This window comes from Sorex araneus, chromosome 3, assembly GCF_027595985.1.
Source record: "Sorex araneus isolate mSorAra2 chromosome 3, mSorAra2.pri, whole genome shotgun sequence".
In the NCBI taxonomy this organism is placed as follows: domain Eukaryota; kingdom Metazoa; phylum Chordata; class Mammalia; order Eulipotyphla; family Soricidae; genus Sorex; species Sorex araneus.
In genome coordinates, this window is record NC_073304.1 from 234,756,130 (window position 1) to 234,776,457 (window position 20,328).

The 20,328-nt window shown below is 52.1% G+C and overlaps 1 protein-coding gene across 1 annotated transcript; it reads right to left on the bottom strand.

The window, feature by feature from the left end:
• Positions 1–2,042: 2,042 nt before the first annotated feature.
• LOC129403548 (CMRF35-like molecule 5) lies at positions 2,043–15,225 on the bottom strand. Its single transcript, XM_055132285.1, has 4 exons — positions 14,874–15,225; positions 14,470–14,602; positions 13,317–13,395; positions 2,043–2,099 (listed from the first exon to the last, which is right to left on the bottom strand). The coding sequence occupies exons 1-4, from the start codon at positions 15,223–15,225 to the stop codon at positions 2,043–2,045; spliced, it is 621 nt and encodes a 206-aa protein (XP_054988260.1).
• Between the last annotated feature and the right edge of the window lie 5,103 nt (positions 15,226–20,328).

Sequence of the window (20,328 nt, forward strand, 5' to 3'; positions counted from 1 at the left end):
CACCTGGACCACTCAGCCCAATGAACCCATCAGGTGGGAGCACCGATGAACTCTGAGCCCCACGACCACCGTAGCTGGCCGGATGTTTCCCCCCTAGCCAGAGACCCTCATGGGGCCTCCAGGGCTGACCTGGAAGAGGAAGCAGGTCTCAGCTCACCTTTTCCGAGTGATTGGGGGGAGGAAACCTCAGAACAAGGACATGTGGGAGGGGACCTGAGGGTTCTGAGGGGGATCAGGGTCTCCTCATGGGGTCACCATGTCCAGGGCCTGAGAAGGAGGGGCCGGGCCTCTCTGCTTCTAGAAGCCTCAGAGTGATAGAAGCTGGGGGCACCAAGCCTGGACTCTGTGCCCACTCTGGGGAATGGGGGTCAGCATGGATAGCAATGACAGAAGCTTCGGACTGAGAGTGCCCCAGAGCTGCTGGGCCACCAGCAGGGAGAAATAGGACGCCCAATATCCATGGAGAGGATAGGAGGAGAAAGAAAAGAGGAGGGTAGGGGAGGGCACAGGAGTGAAGAGGAGGGGAAGCAAGAGGAGGGAAGGGGGAGGAGAGGATAGGAAGGGAGAGTAGAGTAGGAGGGTAGGGGAGAGGATTGAAAAGGAGAGGAGCGGTGAGGAAAGAAAAAAAGAAGGGGAGAGGAGGAGGAGGAAGAGGGATGGGAGAGAAGATAGGATTGGAGGGGAGAGGGGAGAGGAGCAAAGACAGGTATGGTGGGTGCCCATTGCAGCTCAGACAGCACGTGACAGCCTCCTCCCTGTAGTGCTCCCACCCTTGAGAGAAGTGTTCTCCCCAGCAGCTCAGACCATCAGCAGGTTCTGTGGGACCTCCGGGGACTTGGTGCTACCAACAGGTCCAGGTGGAGAGTCCTGGGCTCCGGGCCCTGCACCAGGGGTGGTTCTTGGAGAGGACATGGGCACGGGGCAGGACAGGAGACATGGGGAGGATGGATGTTTTCAGGGACAGAGCTGGGAGCAGGGCCATAGAGGCAGTAACACATGGGGCTAAGAGGGTGCCTCCCACCACACTCACGTCTTGGTTTCAGATTCGGGGTCACTGGTGCTGAGGGAGAAGTGGGGGATACCAGTGGGCCCCTAGAGGAGCCTGAGGGTCTAGAGATAAATCCCGGGGGTCCCCATGGTGCAGTGGGCCCAGAGGGACACAGCAGAGAGCAGAGCATGTGGCCGGCTCACGTGGTGTTGGAGAGGGTCCTGGCCACACTCGGGGCATCTGTGGTCTCTTCTCTGGTGGCCACTGTCGTGGGTGCGTTGGTGGTTGTAGTGGTCGTGGTGAACACGGTGGCGGTGGTCGGGGCTGGGGCGTCTGTTGTCTCTTCTGTGGTGGCCGTTGTCGTGGGTGCGTTGGTGGTTGTGGTTATGAACACGGTGGTGGTGGTCGGGGCTGGGGCGTCTGTGGTCTCTTCTGTGGTGGCCGTTTTCGTGGGTGCGTTGGTGGTTGTATTGGTTGTGGTGGACACGGTGGTGGCTGGGGTTGGAGTTAGACAGAGAGACCAGGTCACAGGGGCCTCCGGCTGCCTGGCCAGCCTTGAGCTAGGCAGAGAGCGCTGAGCCCAGAGAGGGAAGGGGTACTCAGGTGGGTGGAGCCCTCCAGCGTCAGCGTCGCAGAGAATCCCCTCCCCCACGCAGTGCCCACATGGGCATGAGGCCAGGACTCACCCCCAGGACAGTCCCCTCAGAGTGATCGACGAGGACAAGAGGAGAGTAGCCAGAGCAGGGTCTGGGGGACTCATGACACGAACAGGGTCACCTACCTGGTCTGACGGTCACTCTGATCAGGAGCCTCTGATCAAGTTTAACTTTCTCTATCCCACACCAGTACGTGCCCGCGTCATCTTCTCTTAGTTGCTCCATGGTCACGGTGAACCTGTGCTGACTCCTGTTGTCCCTGATGGTCACCCGGCCTTTCCTCACCACCTGTTCTGCTCTAGCAGTTTCTACACGGTCCCAACAGTCACTCCCAGTCACCCTTCTGCACCACCATTTCTGGTGCTGCTCATAATAGCCGTTATAGACACAAGTCACAGTCAAGGATCTTCCAGCTTCACCAACAACTTCTTGGGGTCCCCTGAGAGCAGCTGAGCCTGGAGACAAACGCACGAGGCTGTCAGTTCCCAGCACGAGCAGTGCCACCGCCAGGCACAGGGACTCTCCTCATCGCTCCCACCCAGGGAGACCTGCCTCCCCCAATCCCACCTTCTACAATCCCCATGACACTGGCCAAAGCTGCGGAACCCACACGACCACATATGACCTCAGACACTCAAGACCTTGACCCTGAGCAATAACGACCTCAGCCTGCAGTCTAGACATGGTGCACGTGGACGCTTCAGTCTGTCCCTTAGCAGCCCCATGGGACTTGGCTGGCAGGGCCTGGGCCCCTGTCTCTGAAGATAGGGGATGGAGGGTTATGGGTGGTGGGTGACAGATGATACTTCTGCTCCGGTGACAGGAGCCCCAGCGGCTACAGCCACACACCCCTGGGGGTGGCGGCTCTTCATAGTGGTCACCATGGTCTCTCCTCGGTTGGTGATAAACCATCTATACAGACACTCTCGAAGCCCCCCATGGCTTAGTGCCCACTGCCCCATGTGCTGTGGAATCTGCCTCCCCCAGGGCCATGGTTTTCCGGAAACTTCTTTGACCCCCAGAGGAATCCTTTGTGTGTGTCACTTGGGATGTCCCGGTTCCCTCTGTCCATCTTGATGCCGACCCGTCCCTCTGTCATGTGGGTGTTAGGGTTGCAGAGGCGTTTCCTCCAAAGCCCTTTCTCTCTCTGACTCATTTGAAGATTTAGGGCCGCGGAAAGGCTTCTTTCCTTTCCGGAACACTCTACACACAGCGGGGTCCTGAGACCTCTGTTGGTCATGGCGCAGTGCTAGGGCCACCCCCCAGGGCCGTGAGGACCCACGGAGACAGGCCCCTCCCACACAGCCTCTGTTCCCTTGCAGGATGTGGGCCCTGCGGTTCCAGGTCATTGCACTCTGCTGTAGTGGCCGGAAGCGGGGCATTGTGTGGGTCTGTCCACAGGAAACTCTACCAGAAATGACAACAGTAGCGGAGATGTGAGTGGGTCAGTTGGGCCACGCCGCAGGCAGAGTACTGGCCCAGTGCCCAGTCTCCAAAAGAACTGGACTGGTCTGGGCTGAGAACTTGGGGGCTTCTGGAATGGGGGCACGAAGATTCCCCTTTCTGCCTGAAGGCCCAGCAGCCCCGCCCACCCCACCCTGAACCCCTCCTACCCAGCTCCAGAGCTGACCCTCATCAAGCTGCCCAGCCCCCACACCGCTCCACACTGAAGCTCCTGGACCTCAGAGTTCCACAGCGCTGTAGGCCCACAGGGTCCCAGTGAGGCTGATGGGAAAGTTGCCCAGAAGCCCCAGCTCAGGGGCCTGATCAGTACCTAGAGGCTCAGCCAACAGCAACCAGACCAGCCCAGCCTCAGATGGTAGCTTTACTAACCCCAGTGTGAGGGGACAATCACCACAAAGTGACTCCTCCCCATCTAAGATCTGCTCATTCCTCTTGCTTTTGTTCCACATAAATGATACAAGTAAATTTACTTATGCCTGAAAGAGGTAGGCTGGGGTGGTGGGTGGGAAACTGGGGGGCACTGGTGGAGGGCAGGTCACACTGGTGGTGGGATTGGTGTTGGAACACTAAATGCCAGAAACAGCGGTCTTAGGAACCACTTGGTAAGCCACTGTGGCATAGTAAAAAAAATTCTTAATAAAAAGTTTAAATTTTTATATACATTTTACTAAAAGATTTTAAAATTGAATGGGTCACTACGCATTCAAGGTGCCTCTCCATCATTGCTTGCACACAGAGGTCAGACCCCGCTCCAGATCTGACCCGGAGTGAGCTCAGTCTGTCATTCCCTTCGTCTGTCTTTGGCATTAGAGCTGCTCATTTTGCAGCGTCCTGAAGATACATCTACATGGCCGGGAGAGCAGATGTCCAGAGAACGGCGGAGTTGTTGTTTCCTCAGAACCTTCAGGATTATCCCAGAGCTCTTGGACAAGCTTTTTCTGCTGTCGCTCGCCATGGAACCCAGGACCTCACGTCAAGGCAAGTGCTCTGCACTGAATGATCTCATTTCCCTGGTACCAGTTCTTTACTGGGCCAAATTCCGTGATTTGGTCAATATTTGTATTATTCCCCATGAATATTAGCATTGAAGTGTTTTAGTTGTTGTTGATCCTGGGTCTATTCTACTGCGACTGCCTCCCCCGGTGTTATCTATTTTATGGAATACTATTATTGTGTTCAAGGCGAGCAACTCACCTGCTGTAATATCTCTCTAGACTTTTAATAGAACTATTATTAGCACAAAACTTTGAAAATACAAATAGAATATTATTTATCATGAAAACTTCTGAGCTATTGCAATTATACATTTTTACTACTTGTACTTATATTATTTCGATCAAATATTTCTTTATTTTTAACCTCTTCATGTATTCAAGCTGTTTTGAGATTCATTTGGTATTTCTATCGTTTATTATTGAAATTATTAATTTATCTCACATTTAAATTGATACATTTTATTTCTTTAAGAATATCTCCTAGGCCCAGAGCAATAGGACAGCAGGGAGGGCATTGGCCTTGCATACAGCCAACTTGTGTTTGATCCCAGGCTTCCCGTATGGTCCCCCAGCACCGCCAGGCGTGATTCCTGAGTGCAGAGCAGAAGTAACCCCTGAGTATTGCCAGTTGTGACCCAAAAAGCCAAGAATAAAGGAATTAATTAATTTTTTTTAAAAAAGAGTAAACTCTAAATACGACCAGAAGTGGCCAGAGAAGAACAAAGAGATACAAAAGAAATTTTGTTTAACTCAAAATTAACAAAAAATTAAACAAAACGAAATTTTGTTTAACTCACTTTTATAACTGAGATATCTTTTGCAAAGCACCCAGCACTGCTCAGGGCTTACTCCTGGTCAGTGCTGAGGAATCACTCCTGGTGGTGCTGGGAACATTTGGGTGTCAGGGATCAATCGAGGGTTGGCAATGTGCAGGACAAACACCCTACCTACTGTACTAATGCTCCAGCCCATATAACACAGGTATTGTAAGGTTGCCAGGTCATATGCTAACTTTATTTAACAAGAATTTATATTTGAATTCAGCTTTGGCTTTCACTCACCAGTTTGGATATGCAGTAATTCCTTCTTCCTTCCTTCCTTCCTTCCTTCCTTCCTTCCTTCCTTCCTTCCTTCCTTCCTTCCTTCCTTCCTTCCTTCCTTCCTTCCTCCCTTCCTTCCTCCCTTCCTTCCTTCCTTCCTTCCTTCCTTCCTTCGTTTCTTTTTTTCTTTCCTTATTGCTTTTTCTCATTCCATTATTGTTATGAGAAAAACAGTAATCCCAGAACCTCACACATTCAAGGCAAGTACTCTATCACTAAGCTAAATTCCCAATGGTGTTTTTATTAAAAAATACAAGACTTTATATTTATATATTGTCTGTATTTTATTTACTTATTTTAAATTATGTATTTATTTATTAATTTTTTGCTTTTTGGGTCACACCCGGCGATGCACAGTGGTTGCTCCTGGCCCTACACTCAGGAGTTATTTCTGGCGGTGCTCGGGGACCATATGGGATGCTGGGATTTGAACCCGGTTCGGCCGCATGCAAGGCAAACACCCTACCCGCTGTGCTATCACTCCAGCCCTGCACTGTTCTTTTTGATGCTTAGCTCAATATTTTCATGATATTTTATTAGATGCAATATAATATCAGGACATTCCAATATAAAAAAGCAGAAATGCAAAGAACAGAGTTAAGACCTGAACAACAGCGATTCTGGAAAGCAGTATGGATGCTTCTCAAAAATAAGACTTTGAGCTCCCATTTGACCCAGCAATACCACTTCTGGGAATATAGCCCGGAGAGGCAAACAAGTATAGTCCAAATGACATCTGCACTTGTATGTTCATTGCAGCACTATTTACCATAGCCAGAATCTGGAAAAAACTTGAGTGCCCGAGAACAGAAGACTGGTTAAAGAAACTTTGGTACATCTACACAATGGAATATGATGCAGCTGTTAGAAAAGATGAAGTCATGACTTTGCATATAAGTGGATCAACATGGAAAGTATCATGCTAAGTGAAATGAATCAGAAAGAGAGAGACAGACATAGAAATATTGCACTCATTTGTGGAATATAAAATAACAGAATGGGAGACCAACACCTAAAAATAGTTGAGATAATTAGGAGGAGGTTTGCTCCATGACTTGGAAGCTGATCTCACATGCTGGGGGAAAAGGCAGCTCAGATAGAGAAGGGAACACCAAGTAAAGGGTTTTGGAGGACCCGCTCGGGATGGGAGATGTGGGCTGAAAGTAGACTATAGATCAAACATGATGGCCACTCAAAACTTCTATTGCAAGCCATAACACCCCAAAAGAGAGAGAGAACAAAAGGGAATGCCCTGTCACAGAGGTGGAATGGGGAGGGTTGGTGGTGGTGGGAGGGATACTGTGTTCATTGGTGGTGGAGAATGGGCACTGGTGGAGGGATGGGTACTCAAGCATTGTATGACTGAAACACAAGCACAAAAGTTTATGTTTATGTCTGTAACTGTACCTCATTGTGATTCACTAATAAATTTTTTTAAAAAGACCCGAATGAAAGATAAGAAATATTATTGATTCTCCTAATAAAGAGCAAATGATGAAGTAATATTAAGATTGTGAGTTTCCTACAAACCAAAGACACCATGAGAGTCTCTCACCTCAGCCCTTTCCTTCAATGCTATGGTTTACAGAGTCGCTCATGAAGGTTTGTTCCAGGCATTCAATATTCCAACTCCAACCCCACCAACACTGGCAACTTCCCTCCACCATTTTGTCTCCATTTTCCCAACAAACTCCCAAGCCTGTCTCCATAAAATTTATTTTATATCACTTATTACCCATTATTGTCTAAAAGAATGAAAAAAATACTCCCTAAGAGGAAAATTAGTGAAATCATTTTGTATCTCATCATGAGGATATTAAGTCCCAGTCTGCGGTTGTACTAAAATGGTTTTAGAAGTTAAGCTCCAGTGTTAATGCTTTTGCTAGTAGAGATTGGTTGGGTTCTCGTGCCCTCCCATTCCACCTGTGGGCTCCTGTTGGATTTTCAGTGTGGAGGAGTTGGAAGACGTCATGTGGCCTCGAATGTGGCCACTCGGGTCCCTGGTACTGATACCTCAGACCTTCTCGAACCTGGATGGGTGACCCCCCACCCCATGTCATTCTAGACAGCCACACCCACGAGCCACCTCAGCCGCCATGTTAGTGCAGTTCCTGGAGCCACCTTATCTGTTCCCAGTTTATGGCCCTTCCGCCTGCCCCACCTGCTCCTGGTGACCAGTGCGGGCACCCTGACTGTCCAGCACTTTCCCCTGTTCCTTCCTGCACCCATGCCCTCCTTCCAGGGACCTCAGCACCCTCCAGGGACAAGAGGAGGGAGAAGTGGATGTTGGTCACTGGGCTGTCTCTGATGCTCCCACCGACGTGACTGGGTGCTCACTGTCCACATGTCCACCTGCTGGGTCAAGATCTCTGCCCCAGGCAGATTTCTGTGCGGCCCTGCAGCTCACCCTTTCTGGGCCCACTGCACTCAGACGGTCCCACCTTCCACAAGACCTAGACACTCCATGGAAAGGGGGGTGGGCCCAGTGGGACCCCGGGCAGGACCGACTCACCAGAGAGGCCGCAGAGAAGGAGCAGGAGAGCAAGTGGCCGCATCCTCTCACCTGGTGCTGGGGTGTTTACGTAGCCTGTGGACAGACAGAGCCCCTCACCTTGCCTCCTTCCGCTCTCTCGCTCACTCACTTGTTCCTCCTCCTCAGCCACTCCCCGCCCGCCCCTGAAGTGTCAGAGCAGGTGTCTGGGGTGGGGGTGGGGAAGGAGCAAGGCCAGACCAGGACCCACTTTTCAGAAATGGCCGCAATGGAGCCTTGACCTCGGGCCTCATCCTGTGGCTGGGGGATTCACAGAATGTACTTTCTGTTCAGTTGTCCCTGCCATGGTGGGCCCTGAAACAGTGCCCAGCACCCGGGTTCCAGGGATTCCGTATTTGGTTTTGGTTTTTGTATTTTATGTGCTTTTGGCCACACCTGGCAGTGCTCAGGTGCTTAGGCTTATTCTTGGCTCTGAGCCCAGGGGTCACTCCTGGCAGTTCAGGGGACCCTATAGTTTACCAGGGATGGACCACATGTTTGCAAACACCCCTCCTGCTGATCTATCGCTCTAGCCCATGGGAGCCTATGTTTGGGGTCCAGGAAGCAGCAGTGCAAAAACCGGGATACATGCCCATGAGTGGAAGGAAGAGGTGTGGTGTCAGATGCTCACTGCAGAGAAGTGGGTCCCAGGAAGGGAGTTCCCGCTGGGCACTGTCCATGGGAGGGTGTCTGTGCTGGGAATACGCCCAACAGGCCCTTTTCAGGGTGAGCTCATGCTCTGTGCACTGAATCCCCCAAAACTAGTCCGGGTCCTTGCTGAAGAGGCAGCTGCCAGTCCAACATCCACTTCCGTGGTGGGGCACAAGGCCAACAGGAACGGGGTTTTCTCCCCCGTTTCTTTGGTCTCAAGCATGAGCCCCCACAGCCTGTGCCCCATTGGTGCCTCACTGGGGGACAGAGACCCCGGAGACACCTGAGCCCCTCAGGCCTCAGCTGACCTGCTCAGTCTGTGGCGGGTTGCAGAGACCAGCAGAGGGGCTGTGGGCCGCCCACAGGATGTGGCCAGCACGTCTGCACTTGACTCATGTCAGAGCCTGTCGTGAGGGCTGTCCAGTCCCCAGAGCCAGTGGCCTCTCATACGGGGGAGGGGGGAGGGTTGAGGAAAAGAGAAGCGAGGCTGGGTGCCCAGGGTCTCCTTCTGCGCTTATCCCAGCAGACAGGGGTCTGCCCTCACCTGAGCTGCTCAGATCCCCCCTCCTGCCCTGTCCCCCTGGGGTTGGACCAGGAATGGAGAATGATTGCAGGACTGGGGCAAAGAGACCCACACATGCTCACAGAAATCCTCGTACCATGGGACCCTGATTGACACGATCCTGCCCAGGCAGGGTTGCCCCCGGTGTTCTGACTACACCGGGAAAGATGGGGTTGGATGGATCCTCTGAGCACCATCCACTCTCAAGCCCTGGTGCGGGTGTTTGAGTGTGAATATGTGTGAGCATATATGCGTGTGTGTGTGACTGTGTGTAATATGTCTGTGATTGTGTGCATATTTGCGTGTATGTGAGTATGTGTGCTGGTGTGTGCCATGACGTCCTGTGCTATGTGTTTTATGTGGGCATGTATGGGAGTGTGTGAACACATGTGCAGGGAGTTTGTTGCATGTCTTGGGAGCAGGGTTGTGATTCCGTGTTTAGTGTGTGTAGTTGTGTGAATATGCCTAGTGCTCACGCATGCATGTGTGTTTTTGTGTAAGTGAAGGAGGCAGGACATGTACCCACTGCTGATGCAGGAGAACAGCCTGGACCTGGGGTGTAGCTGAAGAGGGGGAGCTCACGGTCACCTCACATGTTCAGCTCAGTCCTAGGGAGCTTATCCCCTGCACCCCACCCCACTCCCCTCTTGTATAATGGCCATGACAGGAAACAAAGCGTATGGTGTATGCACCCACATGTGTCTAAACCTGTATGATGTGTGTGCCTGAATGGGCATGTGCATCTATGTGTTTTCAGGTGAGTCTGTGTGTCAGGGCATACAATTGCAGGGGTGTGTGTGTGTGTGTGTGTGTGCATGTGTGCGTGCAGGTATATGTGTGTTTACTGGTTTGTATGCTCAGTGGTGTGATGCAGGTGTGTATGTGTACATGTTTGTTTCTGCCTGCAGGTGTGTGTTTAGGTATATGTGTAGGTGTGTATGCAAATCTGTGAATGTGCAGTTGTGTATTTTGCACATGTTTGTGTGCAGGTGTGTGTGAGCAGGTGTGTATATGTGTGTATATGTGTGTGCAGGTGTGTGTGTGTGTGTGTGCAGGACCGTGTGACCTCGTTTTTGCACTTGCCTCTGGGTGATCAGCTGGGAAGCCATTGCTGCTGGTGCAGTTCCACCAGGGCAAGTTACTCCAGGCTCCTGATACCACCGTGGGCATCAGCTTCACGGTAAGTGCTGCCAGCCAGGCCGCGCGGGGCCAAAGGTTCTGCCAGGTGTGGGTAGGAAATGGGTCTGGGTCCCCGGGGTCCTCCAAGGACTTGTGGACAAAGACCATCTGCCAGGAAAGCAGGCTTCAGGGAAGGGAGAAGGGACTGGGGCCTTCCAGAATCTTCAGGCAAGGCCTGTGTGAGCTGGTAAACCAAGGCCATAATCACTCAAGACGAAGAGGGTCTCCTGGGCAGGCTGGTGGCAGGAGCCCACCCTCAGGACAACCGCACCCGGGACAGTCACCACCTGCCATGCTCTCCTGCTCCCTCGTCTGCTGGGGCTCCCCCTGGCTGAACGCGACTGAAACCTCCTGGAAGTCAGAGCCGTGTCCTTGCAGGCTGCTCAGGGCTGTGTCCAGGGGAGGAGTCCGTGAGGCTGAGGCTGGCAGAATATTCTAGACAGATCCCTCAGCTGTGCCGCCCAGAGGCAGTACAGGGCCCAGCTCCCCTTCAGCCCGTGTCCGGACCCATCTGAGAGGCAGCTCCAGCGGGACATTCCCGGCCTGCAGACACAGCCCAGAGCCCTCCTGGGCCCGGCCCCTGCCCCGGCCTGTCCCTGTCCAGTGCAGCCTGACCAGGGGAGGAGCCTTTCTCCCCCTGGCCCTCCAGGACCACCCACTGGAGCCTCCTAGGTCTGAGCAAGGGCCCTGGTCACGTCCAGGTCCCAGCAAGCACAGGCCTGGGAGGCCCAACTTGGGGACACAGCGGTGCCCCGATGGGGAAGACGGGAGAGGTGAGCCACAGGGTCTGGGCATGCCTGTGGGTTCCCAGTGAGGAAAGCAAGGGCTCAGGATGACGGGGTTCCAGGCCCCCCAGCCCTGAGAGAAGCTCTCCTCACACCCCTAGCCTGTCAGCGCTGCAGAGTGAGGTGTGTGGGCGGGTGTAACCCTCAGGCTCACAGATGCACAGGTTGGGTTGGGGCCCCATTTCCATGCTGGCCTGTCCTCAGAGCCCCAGGCCGGCCAGGCTGGGCCCCAACCTTGGGGAGGGCCCTGAGCCCTGGGCTGTGGCTCCTGCTGGCCCAGCTCAGCGGCTGAGGAGGCTGAGGGGAGGGTCACCCCCTGGCCTCCGGATCTCCCTCACCCAGCAGGCCCAGGCCCAGGGCTCCCTCACCCTGGCCGCTGTGTGGGTGGAGGAGTTTGCTGGGTGCCGGCACCCCAGGGCTCACACAGTCACTGTGCGGGTCAGCCTCTCCCCTGTCAGGTCTCCTCACTGCTTCCTGCCTCTCTTTCCCCAGGTCTCGCTCCTGAAGGGTGCAAAGAACCCGGGTCAGTGCCTCTGGCCCACACTCTGTCACCTCTCCAGCTGCTCTGTCACCTCCCTGAGGCCTCGCGCTGCTGACACAGGTACGTCGTGGGCCCCCCACTCAGGAAGGCCTGTCAGCCTCGGGAAGCTGGGCTGAGGGCCAGATGCTGAGGGTCTGGTCTGCGTCTCCACAGGAACCGGTCGCCGGACCACAGTTTGGGAAACAGGCGCTTCAGGATCAGACGCTCCCTCACCCGCTTTCAGAATCACCCTCCACACCCCACCATGGCGCCCCTGCTAGGAGGTTCTTTCCCACCATGAGGAGCCCCCCACACCCCCCAATCTCTCACAGAACCCCACAAGGGAAGCTGTGGGGTTGGGGGACCCAGTCCAGTGGGGTCTCAGGGCCTGAGTATTGGGGCTTCTGGACTGGGTGAGGCGAGGTCGGGGACACGTCTGAGGGGAACGTGTGTGAGGAGAGCATCTGAGGCACTATGTGTGTGTGTGTGGTGTGCATGTGTTTGTGGGGTGATATGTGTCCCTGGGTATGTTCTAGGGAGTTTGCACTTTGTTGTTCCGTGAGGTCTGTGTGATTGTCACACGAGACAAATTATATTTGTGCTATGATTTCAGTTCAAGTATGGCATGAGGCATGTATGTGTGTGGTGTGACTGGAGTGTGTGTTTTTCTTATGGTGTGAGTTGTGTGTTTTCTGATGTGTGCGGTGTCAAGAAATTGTAGTCTGTGGTGAGTAGTGTGTACCTGAGATGCAGTGAGGGGTGTGTGTGTGTGTGCGATGTGTGAGAAGAGTTTTGTGTAGTGTCAGTGTGTTTCTTTGATGTGAGGTGTATGAGTCTCTGATATAAAGTGTGTCTGTGTCTGCAACATAGTCTGAAGTATGCGTGTCTGTGTCCTGAGGCATATGTGTGTGTGATACAAGGGTGTGCGTGTTTCTTGTATGAACTGTTTGTGTGTCAGAATTAGTAACAGAAATGTCCCTCTGGTGTGATTGTGTGTATGCTGTGAGGCATGTGTGCTGATTTTTGTGCTGTGAGGCGTATGTGTGTCTTTGTTGTAAGGGATATGTATGTGTCTGTGGTGTGAGATTGTGTGTCTCTTCGGTGTGTATATGGTGTGTTTATATAGTGTGAGGTGCCTGCGTGTGTGTGTGTGTCTGAGATAGTATCAGGTGAGAGTTTGGGGTCTTCATCTGCTACTCCTTCATGGGGCATGAGACAAATATTCAAGAATCTTCATGATATACTTCTTCTTTTTCTTTTTTTACTTTTTGGCGGCACACCCTGCGACGCTCAGGGTTTACTTTTGGCTCTGCACTCAGGAGTCACTCCTGGTGGTGCTCGGGGGACCCTATGGGATGCCTGGAATTGAACCCAGATTGGACGCATGCAGGCAAATGCCCTCCTGGCTGTACTATTGCTCTGCCCCCATGATTTACATTTATTATGAAGCCAAAAGAGGGACCAGGCATGTGGTCCAATGGGCCGAGGGAACACTGGGATCAACGTTTACCCAGCTGTACCCATCGCAATGAGGGATCGGGGTTCTCAGAGACTCCGTGTGGGAAACCAGGTCTTATGGCTGGTGGATCACCTGGAGTTTATGGAGTAGAAAACGGACAAGCAAGAAATGACTTTACTGAAACATCCGCTAGCAGCGTGTTTGCCAGCATCCCTGACTCTGGCGGCCCTCGAGCTCCAGGAGTTGAGATCAGCAGTGGGCACCAGGCGAGATGAGTCGGGGGCCAGTAGGGAATTGACTCTCAAGCCCTGCAGGCTGGGGACCCCAGTCTTGCCTGGAACCCCAATTCCTGCGACTCCTCAATGCTCTGTGATTGGAGGGTCTCTGTCTGTTTCCTAGGGCCCCTCTGAGACCAGCTTGCACAGACGATGGCCCCCATCAGGACCAGCAGCAGGAGAACCTTTAGGAAGGCCGGGAGCAGGAAGTGGATGATGCTGAGCAGGGACCTGAGGGGCGACAGTGACAAGAAATGAGGTCCCTCCCTGGCCCCCTATCTCAAGCCCCTGGGCCCCATCACCTGTATGAGGGCACCTGAGTGTCACCGAGGACAGCCCCTGGGCCTCAGTCACCTGGACCCTGCTCTGCTCAATGAACCCATCAGGGTGGGAGCACTGATGACCCTGAGCCCCAGAACCCTGTAGCTGGCCAGATGCTTCCCCCATGACCAGAGACCCTCATGGAGCCTCCAGGGCTGACCTGGAAGAGGAAGCATGCCTCAGCTCACCTTTTCTGAGTGATTGGGAGGGGGAAACCTCAGAACAAGAACATGTGGGGAGGGGACCTGAGGGTTCTGAGGGGGCTCAGGGTCTCCTCCTGGGGTCACCATGTCCAGAGCCAGAACAGGAGGGGCCGGGCCTCTCTTTCTAGAAGCCTCAGAGTGGCAGAGGCTGGGGGCACCAAGTCTGTCTCAGTGCCCGCTATGGGGAGTGGGAGGCAGAGGTATGGCCAAGGATGGAGGCCCGGGATCTGGACAGCGCCCCATGACTGCTGGTCACCAGGTCTGAGAGGACTAGGACACCCCAATCTCTATGGAGAGGAGGGAGGGGAGAGAAAAAGGGAGGGGAGGGGAGGGCATAGGAGTGAAGAGGAGAGGAGGGGAGCAGAGAGGAAAGAGGGGAGAACTGAGCAGCTCAGACCATCTGAACTTCCTGTGGGTCCTCCAGGACTCAGTGCTGCCAATGGGTCCAGATGGAGAATCCTGGGCTCTGGCCCTGAAACAGGTGTAGTCCTTGGGGAGGACACGGCAGCGGGTAGGACAGGAGACATGGGGGGTGGAGGGTTGTTGGCAGGGACAGAGCCCAGAGTGGGGCTGGAAACGTGGTCTTCTGAGGAGCCCAGAGTGCCTCCCACCCCATCCATGCCTTCATTTCAGATTCAGGGTCGCTGGGACTGAGGGGGAAGTGTGAGACCCCAGAGGGGCCCCTCGAAGAGCCTGAGGCTCCAGAGTCAAGTCCTGGGGGTCCCCTTGGAGCAGTGGGCCCAGAGGACATGGCAGAGAGCAGAGCATGCAGCTGGCTCACGTGGTGTTGGAGAGGGTTCTGGTCACACTCAGGGCGTCTGTGATCTCTTCTGTGGTGGCCGTTGTCGTGGGTGTGTCGGTAGTCACGGTGGTCGTGGTGGACATTGAGGTGGTGGTCAGAGCTGATGTCGGAGCTGGACATAGACCAGGTCACAGGTGTTTCTGGCTGCCCAGCCAGCCCCGAGCTGGGCAGAGAGCACTAAGTCCAGAGAGGGCAGGGGAGCACCCAGGGTGGGGAGTCCCCGTGCATCGCAGAGAAGTCCTTCCCTCAGAACAATGGCCAAATGGGTATGAGGCCAGGACTTAGGCCCTGGACATTCCCGTAAGAGTGACCAATGAGAACAGGAGAGGGACCTGGGGAGAAGCCAGAGCAGGGCCCGGGAGACTCGTGACATGGACACCTACCTGGGCTGATGGTCACTCTGATGGGGAACACCAGAGAAAATGTATCCGCCTGAATCCCACACAAGTATGTGCCTGTGTCATCATCCCTGAGCTGCTTCATGGTCAAGGTGAGCCTGTTCTGACTCTGGTCATCCCTGATGGTCACCTGGTCACTCCTCATCACCTGTTCTGCTTCAGTGGTTTCTAGACGGTTCCAACGGATGCTCTGGGGCACGTATCGGCACCAACACTTCCGGTGCCACTTATACTCGATGTTATAGTCACAGATCACGTCCAAGGAGCCTCCAGCTTGACCGACAAATTCTCTGGGTTCCCCGAGATCAGCTGAGCCTGGAGACAAATGCACGTGCATGAACCTGTCACCTCCCAGCATGGGCAGCGTCACCCTAGGGTATGGGGACTCACCCCATCCCTCCCCACCCAGGGACACTTGCCTCCCCCGTTACTCCTTTTTGTCCTCCCCAGAACCCCAGGATCCCCTATAGGCCTCAGAACCTCAAGTCTGTAACCCTGAGCAGTGATGGCCCCAGCCCACAGCCCAGACCCGCTGCACACAGACGCCTCAGCCTGTCCCTTAGCAGCCCCACGGGACTGGGTTGGCAGGACCTGGGCCCTCGTCTCTGAAGGATGAAGGATGGAGGTGATGGGTGATGGGTGACAGATGACACTTTTGCTCCTGTGACAGGAGCTCCAGTGGCCACAGTCACACCTCCCTGTGGGTGGGTGGCGTCTCTTCCCAGTGGTCACGGTGGTCTTTTCTGGGTTGGTGATAAACCGTCTGCACAGACACTCTTGAAGCCCCCCTTGGCTCGGTGTCCACTGCCCCGTGTGCTGTGGAATCCTCCTCCCCCACGGTCATGGTTTCCCGGGAACTGCTTTGACCCTCAGGGGAATCCTCTGTGTGTGTCCCTCGAGGTGTTCTGGCTCCCTCTGTCCATCTTGATGCTAATCAGTCCCTCGTCAGTGCGGGTGCCACGGGTGCAGAGGCGTCTCTTCCAAATCCCTTTCTCTCTCTGAGTCATCTGAAGATTCAGGGCCACGGAAAAGCTTCTTTCCTTTCCGGAACGATCTGCAGAAAGTGGGGTCCTGAGACACCCTATCGGCCATGGGACAGCGCTGGGGCCACCACCCAGGGGTGTGAGGACCCCACGGAGACAGGCCCCTCTCACAGAGCCTATGTTCCCTGCAGAATATGGGACCTGCGGTTCCAGGTTATTGCACTGTGCTGGAGTGGCCGGAAGTTGGGCCTTTTGTGGGTCTAACCACTGAAACTTAACCAGAAATTTTAAGAAATTTTAAGCAGCAGCAGAGATGTGAATGGGTCACTGCAGGCCACTCCTCTGGCAGGGAACTGGCCCAGCGCCAAGTATCCAAAACAACATGGTGCCACCTGTATAAAAATAAAAAGAAAAGGCGCGGGCGAGGGAAGGGACGCCTCACCGCACGGAGCCAGGCACAGGACCTAGGCCAGCAGCTGTCTCTCCCGCCACCCGAGTTCGGTAGCCTCCTGCCACTTGCCCCACCCCGGGGAGGTTGATGGCGAAGATGTGGCAGGCGAAGGAAGGAAAGGAGCCAAGATGGTTGGTCTCACTTGCAGTTTATTCCAGTCTTCCCTCTATACACTCTCCGTCCTCTCTACACCTTTATGCGCCCCCCCACCTTCTCTCCGAACCCCCTTTTACTGATCATGGCCCTTCCAAAGGGCGCAATACACTGACATCACCAAAAGCACCAAAAGATCTTACAGGAAGAACATTGAGGCAACATAATTCTCTTGTATCTGCAGGCCTTTAATCTATGCCCCCGGAAAGAAGATACAAAAACAAAACGGAAGCCTTCTTTGGGCTGAAAGCACTCGGATTTACATCCCAAAGACCAGGCTGGGCTGTAGCAAGAAATCTACATGTCAATTACAAACTAGATGGCACCTGAAATTTACATTCCAAAGACTAGGCTGGGCCAGAGCCTGGAATCTACAAAGTCAAATCAATTCTGGCTAGCACCTTAGATCTGGGGGTCAAAGATCAGCTAGGTTTCTTTGACAAAAGGTTTCTGTAACAAAACTCCAGAAGGCAGCTGGAAAAGGGGAAATATTCCAACACCACCGAATCTTCCCAGGTAGACTGGTCTGGGCTGAGAACTTGGGGGGCTTCTCGGAATGGGGGCATGAAGATTTCCCTTTTCTGTCTGAAGGTTGTTTTTAGATTCTGGTTATTGTGAACAATGCTGCAGTGAACATACAGGTGAAGATGTCTTTTCTACTGTGCTTTTTTGCACCCCTGGAATATATTCCCAGAAGTGGTATTGCTGAGTCATAATGAAGTTAAATTTCTAGTTTTTAAAGGAATGATGAACATTCTTTAAAACATTTAACTGTTTTACACAAAGCCTGGATCAGTCCGCATTCCCACCAACAATGAAGGACTTTCTCCCTACATCCATGCCAGCACTGGTTGTTCTTGCTCTTTTTGATGTGTGCCAGTCTCTGTGGAGTGAGATGGTATCTCCTGGTTTTGATTTGCATCTGCCTAATGACTAGCGATGTAGAGCATTTTTTCATGTACCTTTTTGTGTAATCACAAAATAAGTGAGCACGGCCTCGGGCGGTCTCTCTTACCTGCCATGTGCGTTTGGTGGACATGTGCCACTTCCTCTCCTCGGCCTGCAGCCGCCTCCAAGAGATGCATGAAAGAGGGAACATGGCCGCCAGGCTGGTTGGTGAACAGCTGCTGTTTATTTCATTCTCCCGACACGTCTGTTCCAGTCTCACTAAGCGCCCCATTCCAATCTCACACTGACTCTCATTCCCGTCTCCTCCTGTCCTCCATGCAAGTCTCTCTGCACTCCTTTTACTGCTTGGAGGTTTACTGCCAATCTCCAAGCATTCCAGGTAGCAACTACACCCAGGTGAGTAGAACAACCAGCATATGAAAGCCCTTCCTTTGGAGGGAAGACAAAGATCTCCTGCAGCCAGGATTGCTGCTCAAGGGTGAAATACCACCTAGGGGTGTTTTTTCTTTTCTTAGTCCAACAAGCATCTTAGATTTAATTACTTCCAAATAATCTTTGTAGTCATTTTGTACGGACACAATAAGAGATAATAATAAGCTTGTAAGGTGGTTCTCCGAGAGACATCTCACTATAGATCCCAGAATAATTGCTCAGGCCAGATTAGTCTTTCCTAACCCTATCAGGGTCCTAATCCAGTTGTTATTCTTTGCTTTATGACAGAATTTGTCCATGACCGTGCTCTTAATTTATAGTTAAGTATTATGGAGATTAACCTGGCCCATTTCAATAACAGGGTAACTTACAGCTTGCCCTGGGTCCATCCAGTCCCCCATCTGGACCCTACTTTGGAGTGCTAGGAACTAAGGGCAACTGAGGCTTAAGTTGAGAAAACAGATGCCCAGGAGTGAATATTATTCGGAGTCAATTAACTCTCAAGTTCCAAAAGTATAGCATTAACTGTATTCTTGTGTCTATACAAAAATTATTCTGAAGTAAACTATGCAAAAGGATATAAGGGAAGGAGAAAAGAAATATTTCACTTACAAATACAAAATCAGAGATTTCTGAGAAATGTAAGTTTACAAGTCACAGGTAGTGCTTAGGGGAAAATGGTGATTAACTGGTTGCTGAAGAGAGCGTAGAGAAGAGGCTACAGATAAACACAGGAATGGGAGTGCCTCGGGAGCACTGTGATGGGTATAACTTAATAAACCTAAACTCCCTGCATTCAGGGAGAAAGGACAAACCAATATTATTCTACACCTTTTGCTCATTTGTATTTGTTTTTTGAGGAAGCTTCTGTTCATTTCTTCTCCCCATTTTTTGATAGTGTTAAAGGATTTTTTCTTGTACAATTCTACTAGTGTCTTGTATATCCTGGATAATAATCCCTTATCAGATGTGTATCAGGTACATACTCTTTCCCATTCCATGGGCTCTCTCTGTATTTTGTTCACTGTTTCTTTTGAGGTACAGAAGCTTCTTAATTTAATGTAGTCCTGTTTGTTTATCCTTGTTTGCACTTGTTTGGTCAGTGGTGTTTCATCCTTAAAGATGCTTCTAGCTTCAATGTCATGGAGCGGGGGCTGGAGCAATAGCACAGCGGGTAGGGCATTTGCCTTGCATGCGGCCGACCCGGATTCAATTCCCAGCATCCTATATGGTCCCCTGAGCACCGCCAGGAGTAACTCCTGAATGCAAAGCCAGGAGGTAACCCCTGTGCATTGTCGGGTGTAACCCAAGTAAAAGCAATGTCATGGAGGGTTCTGCCTACATTTTCCTGCATGTACCTTATTGATTCATGTCTGATATTGTGGTATTTAACCCACTTTGATCTGACTTTTGTGCCTGGCGTTAGACAGAGGTCAGAGTTCATATATTTGCAGGTAGCTGTTCAGTTTTCCCAGCACTACTTGTTGAAGAGGCTTTCCTTGTTTCACTTCACATTTCTTTTTCCTTTATCAAAGATTAAGTGATCATATATATGAGAGTCTGTTGACAGAATATTCAGTTCTGTTTCATTGGATTGCAGGTCTGTTTCTAGTCCAGTACCACGATGTTTTAATTACTAATGCTTTGAAATACAGTTTGAAAATGGGGAAAGTAATGCCACCCATCTTCTTTCCCCCAAGGATTGCTTTAGCTATTCGTGGGGGCTTATTGTTCCATATGAGTTTCAGGAGTTTTTTGTCTATTTCTTTGAAGAATGTCATGGGTATCCTGATAGGGACCACATTAAATCTGTATAGTGCTTTGTGGAGTATTGCCATTTTTATAACATACATTTTATTTTAAGTTTTAAGAAATTGAATGGGTCACTACGCATGGAGGGGCCACTCCGTCAGTGCTTGCACTCAGCAGTCAGACCCCGCTTTAGATCTGTCCCTGAGTGAGCTCAGCCTGTCATTCCCTTCCTCTGTCTTTGTCAAGGTTGGCATTAGAGCTTCTCATTTTGCAGTGTCCTGATGATGAACATAGGCCGGGAGAGCAGATGTCCAGAGAATGGAGGAGTCGTTGTTTCCTTAGACCCTTCAGGATTATCCAGACCTCCTGGACAAGCTCTTTCTTGCTGTCGCTCAACAAGGAACCCCGGATCTCAGTCAAGGCAAGTGCTCTGCACTGAGCGACGTCACTGGCCTCATACCAATTCTTAACTGGGCCAAATTCCTTGAATTGGTCAATATTTACATTTTCCCCCATGACTATTAGTATTGAGGTGTTTTAGTTGTTGTTGATCCTGGGTCTATTCTACTGTTACTTCCTCCCCACTGTTATCTACTTTATGGAGTATTATTATTACTGTTATTTGCAGAGGTTGTTTTGGTGCCACACCCAATTGCACTCAGGGCTTACTCATGACTCTGTGCTCAGGGATCCCTCCTGGCAGGGCTCAGGGAATCACAGGTGGTGCAGAGATTGAACAGAGCCAAGAGTGTTCAAGGCG

Bases quoted from the DNA above. Each gene is read 5' to 3' on its own strand.
- LOC129403548 (XM_055132285.1), bottom strand. From the start codon at position 15,225: ATGCACGTGCATTTGTCTCCAGGCTCAGCTGATCTCGGGGAACCCAGA. The intron at 14,603-14,873 runs GTAGGTGTCCAT...GTCTATGTCCAG, and splicing joins CAGAGTGACCATCAGCCCAG to CTCCGACATCAGCTCTGACC. The intron at 2,100-13,316 runs GTCTGTGCAAGC...GTTTGTCTCCAG, and splicing joins TGGTCCTGATGGGGGCCATC to GCTCAGCTGCTCTCAGGGGA.